General features: G+C 39.5%; 1 protein-coding gene across 1 annotated transcript in view; it reads left to right on the top strand.

The window, feature by feature from the left end:
* MYO10 (myosin X) overlaps positions 1 to 19846 on the top strand; it is a 96815-nt gene that overhangs the window by 30052 nt on the left and 46917 nt on the right. Inside the window, 9 exon segments of the mRNA XM_040550262.1 lie at positions 195 to 313; positions 1026 to 1172; positions 1348 to 1448; positions 1686 to 1752; positions 3337 to 3429; positions 4157 to 4225; positions 4412 to 4494; positions 5862 to 5970; positions 9109 to 9189. Coding sequence (XP_040406196.1) covers positions 195 to 313; positions 1026 to 1172; positions 1348 to 1448; positions 1686 to 1752; positions 3337 to 3429; positions 4157 to 4225; positions 4412 to 4494; positions 5862 to 5970; positions 9109 to 9189 — 869 coding nt within the window.

Here is a 19846-nt window from a genome sequence, read left to right as displayed (position 1 = left end):
GATACTGTGCTTTTTTGTTAGCAACAGAAAAAAACTCTACAAATTCTAGCTGTCTTTTGAGCTCTAATTTCCATCATAGATACTTCGAAGCTTAGATGATTAGAAGCATCTTAAATGCTGATTGTCATAATAATACCAACAAATGAGTTCTACAACCTTATATATTCAAGGACGTATTTGTCTCCTTTTGCCAGCTCTGGGTAGATCTGCTGAACTACTGGGGTTAGACTCCACACAGCTAACTGAAGTGTTGACACAGAGGTCAATGATACTCAGGGGAGAAGAAATCCTAACACCTCTTAGTATACAACAGGTAAAGCCATCCATGTTTTCACATATTTCCCTGGTCTGGTCAATATATGGCTCAGTCTTCAAGTCCAGTTAAATCTTTGGCTGCTCATGCATCAAAGTTGCTATCAAAAATACTGTGTAGTTTTTTGGGGAAAAATATAATTGGACTTCTATGAATCTCTGTAGATCCCATTCAGTCATTCTGGCCAGGGCTGGTAGCTTGGCTCTTGTAATTATTAAGTCTGGTTGCTTAACATTTTTTCCAATTTCTAATCATGCAGGCTGACAATTTTCCTTGTTTGACATTTGTGTTACATAGGCACTTTTGAAAATGTTCATTAAAAACAATTAGGTTGTTTACAAGAAGGGGATTAGAAAAAGGTAAACATCAAAATATGCTTACTAGTGGAAGGGGGAATATTACATTGTTATTTCCTACCCTTCTATTTTCTTCATCCCCAGTTTAAGTCTGTAATTTTCTAATCTTTGAATGCTTTAGTTTTAAAATCTAATTTTAAAGCCACATAGGTATACTACTGTTATAACTTACACTGGTAAAGCTTAATTTGGGACTCTTGGTAACTATTCAGACAATTGCTATAAAGGTACATAAGAATACAAAGCTGCTGGCATTATACTGTGCCTTAAGCTGTGTGGAGGATAATGACTGTCAAGGTCTGGTAAGTTCTCAGTTACACTGGTGATTGGTATGTTGTGTGTTATTTTCATTGCAGGCAATCGATAGCAGAGATTCTATGGCTATGGCACTTTATTCTCAGTGTTTTGCTTGGGTCATTAAGAAAATCAACAGCAGAATCAAAAGCAAAGAGGACTTCAAGTCCATTGGAATTTTGGACATATTTGGATTCGAAAACTTTGAGGTAGATTTCAAAAATTTGTTCAGATGAATTGTCTGATATTGATGCTTCATTGTTCTACATAGCTTTGTCATCTTCACTGGAACTTATTAAATTTGTTATAACTTTAATCAGTTCATTACTTGCAAAGTAAAATGCTTTGAATGTATACATTTTTGAAAATGTCTTCTCTTTTTAGGTAAACCGTTTTGAACAGTTCAATATTAACTATGCAAATGAAAAGCTCCAGGAGTATTTCAATAAGCACATCTTTTCCTTGGAGCAACTGGAATACAGCAGGTAAGGGTTACAGGTGAAATTTGAAAGAATTTTGAGAATATAAATATTCACTCAAAATTTGCATTACCAGCTACTTTAGCTTCCTTTGAAAGTATCTTACTCTGTGACTATGTATTTTTTAAAAGCAAGCTGATTTCACAGTAATTTGCAAGACAAACACATCAGCTCCTCCCATTTGTATATTTAAAATCTTTTCTTTGTAGTTGTCAATAAAAAGTCTCTCCTTATTTTCCCTAGGGAAGGACTAGTTTGGGAGGATATTGACTGGACAGACAACGGAGAGTGCTTGGACCTTATTGAAAAGGTAATAAAGTATTTGGTATCAGTACCGATTTCTAGATCTTTTTCTCGGGTAAAATGTTTTTAAAACACTGCTGACATAAAAGAGTAGATGATAGCAGCTCTTGCATGTTTAAGTAGTGATCTTGTAATGTGATCATTTTCATGCGTGGACATATTCTAGATTATATTGTAAGCTCAGTATACATATCTTTCCTTGTAACTTTTAACAGCGTATGATTATATACAAAAGGAATATCTGGAAATGATTTAAAAGAGTAGAGAGTCTGTCTTTAGTCATGAAGCTTGCCTTCCTGTTTTTTTTTCCTCCTATTAATGACACTATATTCATTGCTATAGTAAAAAAAATAATAATAAATTTAACACTACAAAGTCCACATTTAAAGTATAAAATGCAAGATAATTCTTACTTTGAAGATTTTGCAAGGCAAAAGAGAAGGCTGACAAGGTGGCAGGAGGGGATGGGACAGGACAAAAAGAATGACCATGTCTTTCTCCCATAATTGCTTTTTCTGGATTATGGGTAAACTTCATTTGTTGCCTGACAGTTTTTGCTTCATCCTTAATTTGATGTGTGTTCTGATTTGTACTAAAGAGACATGTAAAAGATCACGAAGTTTCTCCATAATTATTGACAGCAATATTAGCAGTGAGGGGCAGGTGAGACCCAAGTTCACTGCTTAGAAATGGCTGGATGCTCTCCGGCTGGATGAAAAAGCCTAAGTTACAAACAGTTTCATGTGTTCACTTCTGCCAGCAGTACAAGAGGACTGCATGAATTTATCTTTGCATGGCTTTTTGAGTTTAGGTAATCACAGAAACTCCATGGTGGTAGGCAGAGGATGCAAGTGTCAGGATGTGACTGCTATCAGGACAGTGGAGTTTGGCAGAGACTCCTCTAGGCTAAGAGGAAGTGAATTATTAAAATGTGCACCTGGAGAACTGTGTTTTTCTGAGAGGCTGTATCAACCTGAAGTTTGCTGGACACATTAATTAACTGCAGGGTAGCTTACTTTGTTTACCACCTATTCTAGTACAAGAAGTAGGGAACATCAAAGGAAATTATGAAGAGGCATATGCAAAACAAAGGGAGGTTCTGTTTTATGCCATGCATAGTTAAACGGTACATCTCTCGTTGTGCCCCTGGGCACTGTGTATGCTAGAAGTCCTCGTTGGTTCATCAAGTAAGTAGATAAATTCACGGAAGAAAAGTTGTTGAAAGGTTCAGGCTTGGGGAGCTCCTGAGTTGCTGATCATTGGAGACTTTTAAGGCAGGTTGGAGTTGTATTCTGAGGCAAAATCACTGTATGCACCTAAGAACTCCCTACATGAAGAAGATTGTGGCTTCTTTCAGTAGCTTTATTTCTTTGTTTTGCCTGCATATTGTATGCTGTATGTTTCAAAAGGAGTATAGCCAGGAAAACAGGATTGCAGTCTTCTAGGAGAGTGGGTTTTTAGTCACGTACTTATGGCTTTGCATTTCTCTGCAAACAATACCTTCAAGAATGTTGTGATTTTTCCAAACTAGGGACAAGATTGGTGTCCATCTGTGCACTAACTCATCTTCTGCCTGTTTTCACTGTTATAGAAACTTGGCCTTCTGGCGCTCATCAATGAAGAGAGCCATTTTCCTCAAGCTACTGACTCCACCTTACTGGAGAAGTTGAACACCCAGCACGCTGTATGTGATGTCTTGCTGATGTATTCTGGGCAAATTATGGAGGGTCTTTTTTCTTCTGTAGGAATTCATGGTTCAAATACATGACATATAGTTGCAGAGGATGTTGTGGATATGATCCAACTTGCTTTCAGAACTTGAGTCAGTTACCACAGAAAACACATCCTTGTTATTGTCTAGGTCGAGTTACATATTGGTGAACAGGTCAAATTCAGCTCTTAGAGCTCTGACAACCCACAGTAACTCAGATTACTTGGATTTTCAATTTCCCTTGATTTAATGAAGTATTCACCTTGATGTCATTTTCCAAAGTGTTGCTGTTCCCTCTGTACAGAATAGCAGCATTACCTTTATTTATAATCCTAGAAATATTTTCAAGAATTTTGGTGATGCAAGCATATATCTACCAATCTTCGTAACTGCCAATTTAAGACAGAGCCATCCTTTCCCAGATGCCTTTAATAGAAGGGTTTGCCAGATGGTTTCAGCTTTAGTATAATGTCTTTGTAGATACCATCAATCTGTTATTATTGCATTTGAAGCAGTCCAGACTAACAAATCCTATTACCGTTATAAGTTGGTTGTTTGCTTTTGGAGTACTAATCTTCTGGGGAGTTTGCAGGAGACAATGGTTTATTTAAGTCTGGGTTGAGAGGATAATGTGACCCTTTGTATTATTCTACTCCACGGCCCCTCAGATATTTTTCTCTTTTCTTTTTCCTTCAATTAGAACAATCCTTTTTATGTAAAACCACGAGTTGCTGTTCACAATTTTGGAGTGAAGCACTATGCTGGGGAGGTAATTTTCTTTTCTTTTCTTTGCTGAAATTATTCCAAACAGAATTTTCATTAGCTTAATTTTACCCTGAGGCTGCTCAAAATTAACTAAACCACTCTGGTCCCTCAGTGCTTTTTACAGTTCCACCATTGTGAGAGGTGTTCAACTGCTGGGCTTGTTGTTTGAATCAGCTCTGTTTCCTGCTAGGTCCAGTATGATGTCCAGGGGATCTTGGAGAAGAACAGAGATACTTTCAGAGATGATCTCCTGAACTTGCTACGTGAAAGCAGGTACATTTCCATGATTTTTGTTTAGGACATCATGGTAAGAGGTGTCATATCACCTAATTCTGCCAGGGTTTGAGTATGTTAAATGTTGCATAGCATCAGACCTTGACAGAGTTGAAATGAGCAGAGAAGAAATATCAGAGGTGCCTGTAAGCAGATCTGACTGTAATCAGTTCTCACCGAGTCAGGTTTTCCCCTCTCATTGCCATTCACTCCGGGAGGTTGCTAGAGAGCTCACTTGCTACCTTGTGAGTAAGGAAACTGAAGGCTGGTGATGGTTTCCCACTATTACAGGGTGCCACGCAGGCAGCATGCATGCATGGAGTTTCATTTCACATACAGCTCTATTTGCTTGTATTTCTGGCATTCCCTAATTTGGTTGAAAGCTTGGTGTTCAGGACCTACCACAGTGCAAATTAATAGTGAAGGCTTAAGGGAAGAGTTTCTATAGTCTATAGTCTGCTCTTGGATGTCTTGCATGTCTCTGTACTTGCATGCCTCCTGTCATTCTGTTGTGTAAGGTCTCACAATCCTTACAGTACCTTGTAAGCTGGATCAGGAGCAGGACCACATGCCTTTCTGTAGGCATATGACTGAGACTCAGGATGCACGGGGGCTAACAGGAGAGGAGGATGCTGAGCCCAGGTTGTCTCTGTTCTTGGCAGCTGCCCTAGCCCATCCAGTCATCCTGCCTTGCTATGGGAGTTGTTTGCTTGTAAATCCCTTAAGCTGTTCTGTGCAGGTGAAACTATTAATAAGTATTTCTCTCTGTATGTTGCTTGTTCTATTTTCATGATATATCTGACATGGCATCTGTTAATTGACGTATGTACGTTTAAGTAGTAAGTTAAAGCTGCAGGACCTAGTTTTGGAGTAACTCCATTTAACTCCTGGAGTAACTCCATTTAAGTTAACAGATCAGTAGAAGTGATAGGAGAGGGATACCAAAGTGATAGCATGAAAAACAGCATATACAGCTAGCATCTGAAAGTGAGGCTCACATGGGTAGCTGTTTTGTGTTGTGGTACAAAACAAAACGGAAATTTCACTTGTTCAGGTACAGTTCCTATTATAGTCACCTGGAGTTTTGGTTGAGTGAGTGGAGTAAAATGGAGTAAAGATTCTTCACACTTCATTTCCATGATGGCATGTTAGGAATGGAGAGGAAAAAACCTCTTTGTTTTTGTTTTTGCTCCCCTGAGTAAATTCTGCAAAGACAAAGTCCGTAGTTTAAGTTATGGAGAAAATTCTTAAGTGTTTTTTTTTGCATGGAGGATTTGCTTTCTGAGGGACAGAGTTTACTCTGCATTCTGTAGTGGTACAGTGTGCTCTGTATACTTTAAAGATTTTCTTTCTCCTTTCTGTTTCAGTCTTGATTTCATCTATGATCTATTTGAACATGTTTCAAGTCGCAACAATCAAGACACTCTTAAATGTGGAAGCAAGCACCGAAAACCCACTGTCAGTCTACAGTTCAAGGTCAGTTATTGTGTCATCTCTGCTCTGTAGCTAATCAGTGAAAGATAAACCCTGTTCAGTAAAGAAAATTGTGGATCAAAACAGGTGGAAAATTAAGCATCAAAACAATACTGTCTCTTCTATGAAACTGCACTTACTAATCAACTGATTGGGCATACTAGTTAGTTTCAAGCAGAAGCCAAAGTTCACATCACACCATCCACACAAAACTCCTGTTGCTTTTCATTTGTTTACTTGTCCTTATTTTAAAGCTCCACTATGAAGTTGGTATCTGGTTTTGTTTTTTCTTTCTAATTCAAAGCCAACCACACAAATGCACAAAGTCGTACAGCAGTGCCTGTATGCTATGAAAAATAAGTACTGAGTAAATATCTCACTAAGACGTTGCATTGCTTTGTAACTTAACTTGGAAAGCATTTATATTAAACAGCTTTTTATGAGGCTTTATAGGCCTGCCATCAAAAATGGCACCAAATTGAAATCTAGCATAAAGTCGATCTGCAAATTATTTAAAAGAGAAAGATTGGCACAAAACCCTTTCTAAATTGCAGGAGTACAAGTCTGGATTAGTTGTCTTTCATTTTGCTTAAATTAATATACATTTGTACTCTTCGTTTACTTTTTTTTTTAAAGGGAGCAGGCTTAACCCCCTTGAGGGCAGATTTTATCCGAATAGACTATTGCTGACTGTTGGACAAAACAGGAAGGAATGTATGCTGGGGCGCACACAGTGTATTTTATTGAAAAACATTAATGTTATATTCGTGGACAGCCTGCTCTGTGCTATCATTGCTCGTTTCACAAAATAGTTGTGGTGGGGTGAAATTATTTGCTAGCTCTTGGGCATAAGGCAAGGTACTGTTTCCACCCAATTGTATCTGTGTAAAGTAGATCTTAAGATGTTAACATACAGAAATTTAGTATATTTTTTCATCCACTTTGCAAGGTAGAACATACTGTGGAGTTCCTTCTCTTCTTCATCAGGGCCCATAGACAGCATAAAACATGATAAAATATGAAAGCAAAACATGGTTGCCTCTTAGCTAAAGCTACAGTAACTGACCATTAACTAGTCAGAGTGCTTTACAAGAGGTTGACGTTCAAGTCATGCTATCCCCAATGAATTTGTTTGGGTATTTTTCCATGTTTTAAAGCTGTCCAAAGTTCTTAGGATAGGCTGGTTAACTTTTTTTCATTTAATTCAGAGTGCTGACTATTGTGGGCCAGGGGGTGCATGTCAAATAGCTGAGGTTGGATATTTTCTGTGTGAGTTTATTGCTTAAAGCAAGGATAACTTCATTTTGGCTCATCATCTGACATTGACTTAAAGGTGTGCAGAGCTTTGTAAAATCTGGATGTCTGTACCGAAGATGAGTGTGAAAACAGATCAAATCGTCTTTGTTTAGACTGACCAACTTTCCAGTCTGTGCTGGTGTTGTAGCTGGTGTTGCTAGAAGTCTGAGAATTGGCTTAGAGGTCCATAGATAGGTAATGTTCACGCAGGTTTATGCAAATGAAGCCATTACTTCTAAAGTGTAAATATTTGTGTTTACACAAAAATATTTGTATCTTCTCGCTGTTTAATATTTGCTGCCTCTGACTCCTAGTCTGGAGGCTAGCAAAGGCAAATAACCCCCAGAACTATCATTTATGTTCCCAGTCACTTCACCATTTGCTCCCTTTGCTCTGTAGCAACTCCTGTGCACGTCCACAGCTCCACAGCTCTGCCTGTTGCCTTTATCGCTTCCTGTTTAATCACCAAGAAAGCCCTTCATTTGCAGATTAAAGCAAGAATTTGTTGCAACAGACTGCCCTTGGCAGTTTCACTCAAAAACATATGGTAGGGCACACAGTGTTGCTCCTTTAGAAAGTGAATTTTCTCTCTACTTGGCAGCTTGCTCTGTATCCTCTTTGCTGCCTGGCACACAGTGCCACCTTTGAGGAGTGAAACGTTATCATTGCTAGTTTTCAGTGCTGTTCAGAGTGTGGGCTATGTTCCTGTTCAGTCGTTTGTATCTCTGCAAAGTAAATATAAGATTTCAGTTTAAAACAGAATATCATACTTAATGATACAGAATGGGGCAAGTTGGAATAATGGCTCAGGAGGGAAAGGGGTGGATGTATAATTAAAATAATAATCATAAAAAGACTGAGGGTTTTTTTGTGATTTTTATCTCCAGTTTGAGGTTTAGATAACTGATAGTCTAATGTGTATTGGGTCATACAGAGTTACAAATCTCAGAGGGAGAGAAAAAAAAACAAATTTTTTTCTCTATTTTTCTTTTAATGTACCTTATAGCATATCTTTTATTGTTAAATACAATAAATAACTGCTAGCAGTTAGCTATCAAATGAAATAACTGTGCAACTGTCTGCTTAAGTGTTGTCTTTCAGTAAGATATATTTTCTTTACCACTATATAGTTTACTCAATTTTTGTCAGCTAGGGGGATTTGTTTGAAAACCTATTACTGACAAAACAATAGCTACTATATTCTAAAGTACTTCTTATTTTTCAGAAATGTTTTACGTTTTTTCTGCCTTCATGTTGATTTATATTTACTACTACAAGTAAGGGAGTAAGTAATTTACTACTAGCAAGAAAGGGAGACACCATGTACGAGAGGGGAACTCTGCACAAAATGCTGCTGATTGTTGGGAAATTGGGAAGTGAATGGGTATGGTGTGGTTCAAATAAAAAGAGGAAATCTAGTTTTTGCAGTTATTTTAGTTTCACCTTAGACCCCCATTTTGCTTTGTGGCTTGCTTGAGTATAACAGTTTGCAAATATGGATCCTAAGTCTTAAACACTCATTCAAAGATACTTGAAACAGCAATTTTCCAATTTGTTGTTTCCATATGAACAGTTTCCTTCATTATCAATCTGTACATCTTGTTTGCTGTAGAACAATAATGAAAGTTTTGATCAGAGGGGCTGGTGGAAGAAACAAGCATGCATGTGTTTATTCTGTATGCTCACAGTATGACTTTACATAATGTTGTAATTTCCGGTGTGAACCACTAGGTGTTGCAGTAGATACTTTCTGCAGTGCTAAGCTGTAAGAGCTTTTTCTGGAGTATTTTGCGTGTACAAAAAGTCCACTTGTGAAGTGCTGTCTTCTTTCTACCTGTATTTTAGGAATCGCTTCATTCTTTAATGGCAACACTGAGTTCTTCAAATCCTTTTTTCATTCGATGCATCAAACCCAATGTGCAGAAGGTAAGATTTAAAATTGCTTCTGTCTTTTCTCTGTATCCCAGGCTTAATCTTTCACTGCTTGGTTGGTTGTTTACAGATGTGTGATGTAGACAATAGCATTCTTCGCCACCTTTGTAAAAGAATCTGCAAAGTAAAAGTACTGGGAAAGGTTTTTGATTGTTTTTTTTTTCCAGCAGGCTTTGTCTCTGGGCACCTTTTCAATATCCATTGTTCAAAACTCTCTGTGTGGCTCTAAGGATGGTTATAAAGGGAAGAGTTGTCAAATGTGCAACATTTTATAACCTGTGAGAGCCTTTTTAGGAAAAGATGTCAAAACTACAATGCTAGTTTTAAATCAGTAGAGGAAGTGAATGGTGTTGCATATAATGAATCAAACTTTTCTTTCAATTTATGTACAGTTCAAGGCGTAATCATGCTGGCTGTTAAGTTCTGTTACAAAATATGTTTTTAAAACAGACTTGGAAACTCAGGCTTACTGTATCAATTTGTCTTTGAGTTGCAGATAATGAAAGAAGATACCAAGACTTACTTAGATATGTTTGAGGGCTCTGTAGGAGATGGAGGTAACAGTATAGCAATTGCTGATGTTAATATTGTTAGCTGGTCCTGATATTCTGGGATTTTGTGTGTCATTTTCTGGCTTTATAGACCATTGTTCGGTATGGTCTGCATATGTAAAAATGCAACAAGTGGCGGTACTAACAAAAATGGTTTATGGTTTTCACAATGCAAATAGCTGACTTTTCTATAAATCTGGTTTTATATACTACATTACTATTGGTTATGTAGTTAGGACAGTAAAGCATCAAACCAGGCAGATTTAATTCCAGCTTTTTTGGATAGTCTGTACAGTACATCCCTGACTGTACATGCTTTCAGCTGCTGTTTTTAACTACGCTTTTGCACTGTTGCTTGTAGTATGTGAAATAACATGCAGATTGCGGGCACCTTAGCGAGAGGAACTAGCCAGTAAGCAAATGGGACCTGTTTTCTGTATTCTGAAGTCTTTGATGCTCTGAGTACACTTTGCTTTGCAGCCACAAGGCAGCCAAAACCCCATGGGTGACAGAGCCTTTGCTGGCAGCTGGGTTCGATGAGCATGTGTGTGTAGCAACATTCTTGATCACTGAGGGAGTGCAGTTTTGAAAAGCCTCTTTTTTTTCTGCTCCCATTTCTTTTCTGGAAGCCCCACAACCCTTATAAAGCTCAACTGCTGCCACTGGAGTATAAGAAGAATTTCTGTAACTCGCATTTTTTTTTCTTGTTTGTCCATTTGCATCCAAGTCAAGCTCATCTCCTTAGTGCCGAAGTCACAAGGATTTGCAATGGTTGATGCAAGGACCTGGGTGCTTGTTGCATTTCCATAGCAAGAAAAGCACTGAGTTCCCACTCCCATATTCCTTGTCATTCTCACACTCTTTTCCCACTGGAATGCTTCATCCCTGATGAATTTGGCATATGCTACTATATCTGTACATACATTTTATTAGCATTAAAACAAAGTTCTCACAGAATTAGCAGCTGTGAAAGCAGAAGTTTTAAAGAATCTTGAGACAGCTTCAGTCTCAGGAAACCATGTCTAATTGTAGGTTTCTGTGCAGAAAAAAAGATTTGGAAATTCCTGTAGACAGTCCCTTTCAAAGTGTGCACAAAAATATCAATGAAAAGTTACAGAAAAGTGTTTGTCCGTGTTTTCCATTTGCTTTAATTTGATTGCAAGTTACCTGGTGAAGCTGTTGAATCAAATTAAAGAAATCCTATTTGAAGAACTAGATTGATGTTGTAGTAGGGAAAGGGTCATGCATTTTACTTGTAGGAGCTGGCACAGTAGAAGACCTGATGGGAAATGAGAAGGAAAACCATACATAACACTCGTGAATGGCATTTTTCACTCAGGAAGGTATTCTCAGAATGCATTTCAGGGATTCATTGTTTTAAGTTCTGTCTGCTGGGCACTGCTATCTGTTCTCTCCATCTCACAGACAAGGAGTTTAGTGCCAGTCTTGTGTAGTTTTTGGTATTGCTCCTGCTGCAACACCTCTGCCAGGGCAGGTCTATGGGTGACATCTGGCTCTTCAGTAGCTTGGCTGGATTCTGTGGATGCACATCATGTTAGAGTTGTCTTTCATAGTTCGTCCTGTCATATGACATGTTGCTTTTTTTCAGCAAGACAAAGGAAAACAAGGTGGGTTGGTTTGCATAGCTGTGAACTGGCACAGCTCAGAGGGATGTTAGCAACACATGAACTACCAGGGATTACCACATATGTGCCTCACTGTGCAGGGCTGGATAGAAACAGAACTGCCGGAAACATTCAGATGAGATGCTGAAATGGAGAAATTAGGGTGCTTTTCAATATGTTTTCTGTCTGTAGGTTTTATTCTGTGGTGGCAGTGACATGGAATGCTAAAATGCTACCCTTCAAAAGGTATTTAATTTAAATGGTGCTTGAGAATTAACAAATGATGTGAAAGAAAGGGCCATTTTAATTGCTTTTTTTGAAATATGCAGCATTAAAGGAGAGCTGGACCAGAAGGGCTCTGAAAAGAGAGAGCAGAAGTTGTGTTGTCAAGAGCAAACCTCTCAAACTACTCGTTACTCTTGTGACTGGGTACGAATAGGTAATACATCTGTCAGCAAGCATCCTCTGAAATTCTGGAGAGGAAGAGGTGGTGCCTGAGAGCTATTTTACTGTAGAAGCGTGTTTGAATTCTGTAGGTGAATGAGGTTGAGCAGATGGAAGACATTCAAAGCTTTGTAAAGCAGAACATGCAGCAGACAGGACTTCCTCTGCTCTTCTAGTCATTAAAGTTTATTCATAAGAGAGATGATAATTTACAGTAATTATTTGATTTTTAATTGATCAAAAGTTTAATTTTCAAATATGTTACAATGGCAAGCAAAAACAATTCAGCACATGCAATAAACTACTAAACATTTACATATCAAAGCAGGATCTACACTCATCAGAGCAATTTCCTAAAGGGAGCACATAGAGTACATGACCTTTTGTCACAAGGCATTTCAGCAAGCAGGCCTCAGACAGAAGAACAGAGGACCCATTAATCTTTGGGAGACCCCTAAACAATCAGTCTATGTGTCTTCACAGTTTCCAGTCTCTTCTGAACTGGTCATAACGTGGAAGCTTTTCCATTTGGAATGCTTAATGAGTATTTTCTGCTGATGAAGGGTCTTTCTCCTTCATTCCCTTCAACTTCAATGCAGCATTCAGAGCTACATATCATTTCATCCTTCTAAAATTTCACAGAAGTTTCCCTGTTTTTTTTCTCGTGTCTCTTTTCCTGCCTCCTTTTCTATCTGATAATGATTCATCCCGTCAACCTTGCCTTTTCTGTTCTTCATCTATTCTTTCTGTGCATATTATTTGTTTGTTTTTTTAAGTCTTTTTAAAACAAGCTGCATCCACTTCTACAGCAACATGTACAGCAACATCCACTTCTTCAGCTGCATGTTTCTTCAAGGTTTGCTCTTATTAATAAAAAGTTGTTAAGCCTTTGTGCTGCTCAGGAGACAGTTCAGGGTAAATCTAAGATCTGAACTTTCTGTGCGATCTCTTCCAGGGGCAAAAATTCTCCCATTGGCCAGAAGGGGCCAGCCTCAGACAGTTGGCTCAAGTGACTTCTCGAGTTCCCTTCTCCGTTCAGAATTTTTCTTCAGAGTCTTAATGTTGGTATAATCCCTGTGGGTGGCCCCTACCTCTAGTGTTGGTGTTTTTCTCTGGGACGGCCTCATCTGTGCTGATCTATTTTAAAACTTTCGTTAGTACAGCTTGCTTCTGTAATTCCCTGCTCTTGAGACAGGTTCAGCCACTGCTGTTTTCTCATGCACATAGGTAAACAGGCTCAGGTCTTAATCCAGTTTGATCCTGATGGGCAAAATCCTGGTTTCACTAGAGTTGGCATGAAATTCGTGATGTAGATGTGTTTTTTTTTTTTTTTTTTAGGAAATGTGTGTTGTGAGTGTGTCACCTGAACAGAATTGCTGAGCCTCTACTGACTTTGCTTTCTGTTCATTTATTGTTGGTCTTATTCCTCTGTTGCAGTGATAGTCTAGCTACTGGCAAGATGAAAGCCTTCTTCTCTGAAGTGTTTGATCTCTGAAAGGGCAGTTTTTTCTCTGCAGTTATTTTATATATATTTAATCTTAAAGTTTAACTAGATGAGGTAAAGAAATAAGACAAAATTAAACCTGTATTGTAAACCTACTGCAAAGCTAGGGGTTACAGGGAGAAACAGGAAAACTATTAATAGCTTTGCAATTCAAAGAAAGGCTGGTACTAAAAGGTCTGTAATAGATTCTGTGAGAGTTACTGCTACTTAGGAGTCCTGTCATCATGTGTGTATTCATTCTGGGAAAATTACTATCAAGGCAGTAAGATTGCTGACAGCGCTTCTGGGGACAGAGCCACTTAAAGGGATCAAGGTAAAAGGCTATTGGCACCTGCAGTGTTCTTTGAGGCATAGGTCATTAATAGCCATGAGACACTGGAATAGCAAGCAGCATGTCCCCTAATACGAAATAAGATGCAAACCTATTTCACTTGGCGTCTGAATGAAAATTGTACTCTTAAAATAGCTCTGAATCATTACAGACATACGTATAGCATGATAACGACCTAAACACCAATTAGAAATACAGCTCAGGAGCGTGGTACAAAGGAACAATGGAAGAACATCTTGGTCCCATCTGCAACGATGATTGTACACAGGGTGTGGAGCAGGCATAAGTTCAGCGAAGGCAGTATGTGAACTGGTTGTCAAGCTGGAATTACAGTATTGTCGTATTGAACCTTGACTCTATGAATTACTGAGTTTACCTTGTAGAGAGGTTTTTTGCAGAAATATGCATGAGGACAGAGCAACTGTAATGCCAATGCAGCGAGAACAGCCCTGCCATAAAACCTGAATGATGCAGGAAGGGAGGCTCTGAACTTCAAGGCTATTCTACTAAACCTTCAGCACAGGATTGTTAACCATCTGGATAAAATATTTATTTTTAAAAGTCTTTATTTTAAAAAATCCTTAATACAGTGGTCCAGCTTCAAATTTTTATGCACATCCTACTGCAGTTGTATCTCGAGCGTGTACTTTATACACCAGCCTCAGTCCGTCAGCAGACTGGCATGTAGATGTCTGTGTGGTTTTTGTTGTTTTTTTTTTGTTTGTTTGTTTGTTTGTTTTAAGAGGCTGAGCCCAGCAGTTAAAATCTAAAAAGCATTAGGCTCTAAATGGAGGCATCTTTATGGTTACTGACTCAGTTATAGAGCTTTGGGGTAGCCCTTCTGCAGTGAAGCTGCAATGTTTGCTGGTGCTGGGAGCTGGCACATTATGAGGTAAATTTGGCTGTCCATAAGAAGAAGAGAACAGAAAGCCTGATCATTGCCCGTACAACTTCCCTGTAATACTTTGAAAGTAAAGGTAATATATGATGTGGCACAGCTACAACTGCAGGGGGTGTGTGGTACTGTCTGTAGAAAGTTATGGTCTGGTAGTATTCATATAGAGGTGTGTAATTGCTCATGTATTAGAGATCCTTCCTGCCTATTTTAAAAAATTGTCTTTAATCTCAGTTGTTCTCAATAAATATTTGTCTTAAGAAGGCTCTCTGGCTGCCAATTACTGCTGTCATTGCTGCTGGAGGAAGCAGAGCCGCAGGCTCTGAGCACGGATCAGACTTGCCGAGGCAGTCCGGGTATGGCTCAGAGCGCTGCTGTTCGGGCTCATGCTCCTGGAGAGACCAGCCATTTCCCCAAAGCAGAGCATGTTGCCCCGCTCTCGCATCTCTTGCCACAAGTACGCAGGGCCAAGTATGAACTATTTGTCCTTACTGCTTTAACTAGCTCTCATAAGGCTTTATTCTTCATCAGGAAGGCACAGTCATAAGGTATGGCACCGTGCCCAGCTGATGCTGCTTAATTCAGCTACCTGGATCTTGTCGCCTTGGGTTTTGCAGAATTACATAGCTTCAAATCAAGACTTGTGGAGTATGTCCCAGCTGCATCATTTTCTGGCACATCACTTGAGTAATTAGGTCAGGCGCTAGAAGACTCCTCAGGTAAAAGTGATAAAGGGAGTGGGTGTAAGGAAAGCAATCCTTGCTTGTGAAGTGCCAGCAGTAACGTTACATGTGGATCTGAACCCATGGAACAAGATGGTTCCTGCAGCGAGTCTTGTGCTGCACAGGCACTGCGCAGCTTCTCTGATGTCTTCACACAGCGTGCCAGTAATGCTGCCCGGGGTGCCCCTTTGTCCCTGTCTCAGAGCACAGCTGCTTGCTGGGCTGAAGCAGGTCATTCCTCTCTCCAGGCAGTTGCCCAGACAGGCATGTCCTTCTTCTTCATCAAGGTTTGTTGCTAACTAAGCAGGGCTGACAAGGCATCCCTTTGCTAAGTGTATTAGAGTTTCTTTCAGTGACCACGTGTAAGGACTGTAAAAAGTGAGGTGTTTAAAGCTCAAGAGCTGGGATGGGTGCTACCGAGGAGGGAGCAGGCGCTGTGTTGCAAAGATGGCATTGAATCCCAGGCAGTACAGGCAAACAGACTTTTTTGAGTGTTTTGTGAAAGTGCCCAGTTGCCAGGTTCTCCAGAAAGACTATTTGGTAGGAGTCTGTCCACAGGTCATTTTCAGATCTCTGATGGTAAATGTGGTGGTGTCCTCGCAGGAACAGGGTGGGAGGCTGTGTGGAGAGCAGATGCTGCTTTGGGAGGAGGTGGCCCAAGCAGCGAGCTCCAGACCAGTTCTGTGGGGGAGGGGGGGGAGAAAGCCTAGGGTTGGAGTATTTTTCGAGTGCAACACTTGCTGTGTAGTTATTCTTTCTGAGCTGATCCTTGTGATATTTAAAAGTGAGAAGAACTTGGACTGCCGCAGTAGTTCCTCTGCCAGCAGCATAGGGTCTTACCGGTCTTACTCTGCATTTTGCACTACCTGCTGGCTTCTTTGTGTGTTTTCTGAATTCCTTTGTATGTGGTTAGGTGACATGGACAGGCATTTGCAGAATTGCAACTGCTGATCGCAAATCTGAAGTAGTTTCTTTTTATATATACCAAGCAAAGAACTTGGCTTTTCTTCCTTCTGGTGCATTGGCACCACGTATTTGAACTGCAAGCATTGTCATGCAAATGTGTGCGTGGAAAAAGTGTGTACTTCATCAAGCTTTCAGAGTTTTCCTTTCTTAACTGCAACAACAACAAAAAAGTTCTCCCGCATCTCTAGGTGGCAATTTAAATTCAAATCCTGTTTGCTGTGTTCTCATGGTAACTACTACAAGGGAATATGCAGAGTCCATGATAAATAGCCATCGTTAAAACTCCAAAAGCGTAGCTGGGGCAGAGAGTATTGTTCCCTAGCAAAAACTTTAGCATTTGTAACTCCCTTGCTGAACTGTGTCTTAGGGCATTTTGTATGTTTTATCTCTTAAGATTTAGGAATTTGTTGGCTGTGAAATATATTTACATTCTTGATGCTTATAAAGTGAGATTAGCCCTGCTGTCCTGTTAGTCAGGAATATCTACAGCGATTGCTGTAGAGCCAGCCCTCGCTAGGCTTGACTTCCTTTGAGTGCAGCAGGAATGAATTAAGCAAGTACAGCCAAAGATATCACATGAAAGACTTGAAATACCAGTGAGCTGAAGAAAGCCCTGGTCTCTGTGTGTGTGCATAGCTGCAACTGCTAAAGATTCAGTTTTTCACAATGGGTGAACGCTGAAGGGTGAAGAAGCCTTAAAAGGTAAGGGTCTAATTCATTGAGTTGTTTTTTTGTTTTTGTTTTTAATAAGTTTAATCTTGCATGCTTGGAGCTGCAGTGGACTTGTAGAAAAAAGAAAAGAAAGTGTCTGGAGTTTGGCAGAGCAAGCTGTATTGGAAATGTTTCTGGTCTTGTATTTTCTTTTAAAGAGGCTAAATGCATGCAGAATCAGGTTTATGAACAAATGACTAAATTACGGGTCTAGTCATATTTTTGAACACCAGGAGAACTTTCCTTCCAAGCGGTCTGCTTTACTAAATCATGCTCTGTTTGAAAGTTAAAGGAGTGATTGTTCGCAGAGCAGGAAAGAAGTCAGCAGAGCTGGAGCTGTGTGTGCAGAGGGGGGAAGATCTGAGCTGTGGCAATGGTCTGCTTTGTGGAGAAAGATCTTTTCTGTTGTTTAGCAATTCATGGCATAGATTCAGGAGAACCAGCTATGTAAAGTTTAGGAATGTAGTATCCCTGCACTTTATTAAGGCATAAGGCGCGGCTGTAGTTTGGCTTTGATTACATTATAAAAAAGTGACAGTGGGGACAAATGCATTCGGGAGTGGGAGAGTCCAGTGAGATATCTGCAGCACCCAGAGGTTTAAACTGCTCTTGTAGTTCTGCTGGTGAAACTTGATGGGACGCATTTGAGACAGTAATTCTTTCACTGTAGAAACACAGGAAACTGAATGTGCCTGTATATATATTAGTAACGTAAAGGATATTATAACAGCATTGTATTTTGTCTTTGCTCTGTGTCATTTGCCCCCTTCTGCCCCCCATGAAACAAACCCCACAGCCCAGCAAGTAAAACAGCTCTGTTCTGGGATCTCCATTTTGCTCTTGTTTTCCCACTTAAAGAGCTTGCCTCTGTGAACATTAGAATTCAGCCACAGGGTAGAAAATTAAGCTAAAATTGCTTGAGAGAACCTGTTGTGAAGGGAATGGGTCTGATCCTGTGTCATTGAAGTCTATGGGAGTTTTATTCTGGTCTCAAGACGAGCAACCCTAGATTTGCCTTGCAAATCTAGATGGAGGTGATATGATCTGATAAAGTGCATATGGAACTGGGAAAGGGGATTCTCATAACTCCTGACTGGTCTTCTCATGCTGATGTTAAGATACGTCTTTTTAAACCCCAAGTGGTAACAGTGGCAGCAGGTCAAAAAGTAGGTGGTATTTTTGTTGTGTGGAACATGAATTAAAGGTATTTGGTATTTCTCTTGCTAAAAATGCTTAGCTTCAAAAAGGGGAGCATTCATTTTGTTTCTCATTTGTTATTTGCTTATTCAAAAAAAATGTAGTTACAACCTGTGTACCTTGCAACATAAATAGAAGCATAACAACATTGTTTTTTTCAATACAGCTAGATTGCTGATAGGAATTATCTGAAAGTTGTAGTATTCACAAATCTTTATCAGAGGCACTCTCGTAATACAAAAGTCATGTTAAGAGCAGATGGTAATGTTGAAGAGTAGACTTGGGTCAGTTCTTAAACTTTGTTTTCATATTTAACTGTATCTGTGTATATATGTGTGGCTTTCGTTAATTTAATCAGAGTATACTGAAAACAAGCAAAGACTTCATGGGAGAAAAACTCACTGTGATAAATTCATGAAGTACATCTGCAGTCACCTTGTAGCATACTTCAAACATGAAACATTAGCTGAAAGGGCATCAAAGCATCTTAATTTTGTTGAAAACACTCAAATTGTTTTCTAGTGTTTTTAGGAAGTTGATACATGTAAGAAGCAAGGCATGTCCATTCCTAACACTGTTGTTATGTCAATGTTAGAGAAATGAGATTGCTTTTTTAGTTGTATGAAGTAGAATTTAGTTGTAAAATCCATGTTGCAGGACAACAGCTGAGTCCTACCTGTGTGATGGCAATTAGCCTAATCTACAGGAAGAGTTTGAGGTTGCTGTTGTTGGTCTGTCTCCCCCAAGCTCCTTATGCATGCTCCCTGCTCCAGCAATAAGGAGCTGGACGGCAGGACTCAAAGCTCCCTGGAGCTTTGCTGTGGAGGTGGTAGAAAGCAGAACTCTGCAGGTTCTGTGGACAGCATTAAGTTTGTTGTTTGGTCCCAAGCACAGGGTAAGTGTACACTTTAGGCATCCGGTCTGCAGAGTTCCTGGTTTTCTGCACATGAGCCAAGAAGCGCTTTGCACCGTGTAAATCATTCAGGCCACTGAGAAGTTCCTAGTTTTGGCTGCCACCTTGGATTGTCTCACACACCTGTGAGCATTACACAATGTTTGGCGTAGAAAAAGCAAATTTGTTGCTGAACTTAAGTGCTGTGCTATATTTTCAGAGCTGACATGATGAGATCTATAATGGCATTTTCAAAACTTACTCTCTGTGGACCTGGAAATCTTAAACATTAGGTACATAGTAACTAGGGGATTTGGTTGGTCTCAAACTTTTTATAATCAAGCAAAGATAAAGTAGATGAATTGAGAGAATATATCCACTTTCAGAAAGCCAGATAAATGCCAAACTTTTTGTGACACCAGCTTTCTCAAATGAATGGCTGCCCCAGATTCAGCATGAAAAGGACCAGTATATCTACCTACAGTTTGCCAGCCACACAACTTGTGCATATTTAGACAAAAAGAGATGGTGTCCGGCCTCAGAACTACACTATCATTAACTAAGTAGTCTTTCAAAGGCAGAAATGATGACGTTTGCTGAAAGTGGGCTAGCACTTAAGTTAGCATCACAGAAGTAGTTAATGTAATCAAATCATTCACAGAGCAAACAAAATCTTGTTTAGGAAAGCTGATTCTATCTTCAGTGTCTCTTTCTGACTCAAACATGTAAGGGTTCTGTTTTGTTGTATACTTAGTGCCAGTGTATAAATTTCTCAGAGAAGAAATTGTTGTTCAGCCATCCAAAATCGCTGTT

Source organism: Cygnus olor, chromosome 2 (genome assembly GCF_009769625.2).
Source record: "Cygnus olor isolate bCygOlo1 chromosome 2, bCygOlo1.pri.v2, whole genome shotgun sequence".
NCBI classification, from domain to species: Eukaryota; Metazoa; Chordata; class Aves; order Anseriformes; family Anatidae; genus Cygnus; species Cygnus olor.
Note: the sequence above shows the minus strand (reverse complement) of the source record. Positions and strands in the feature narration are given on the sequence as shown.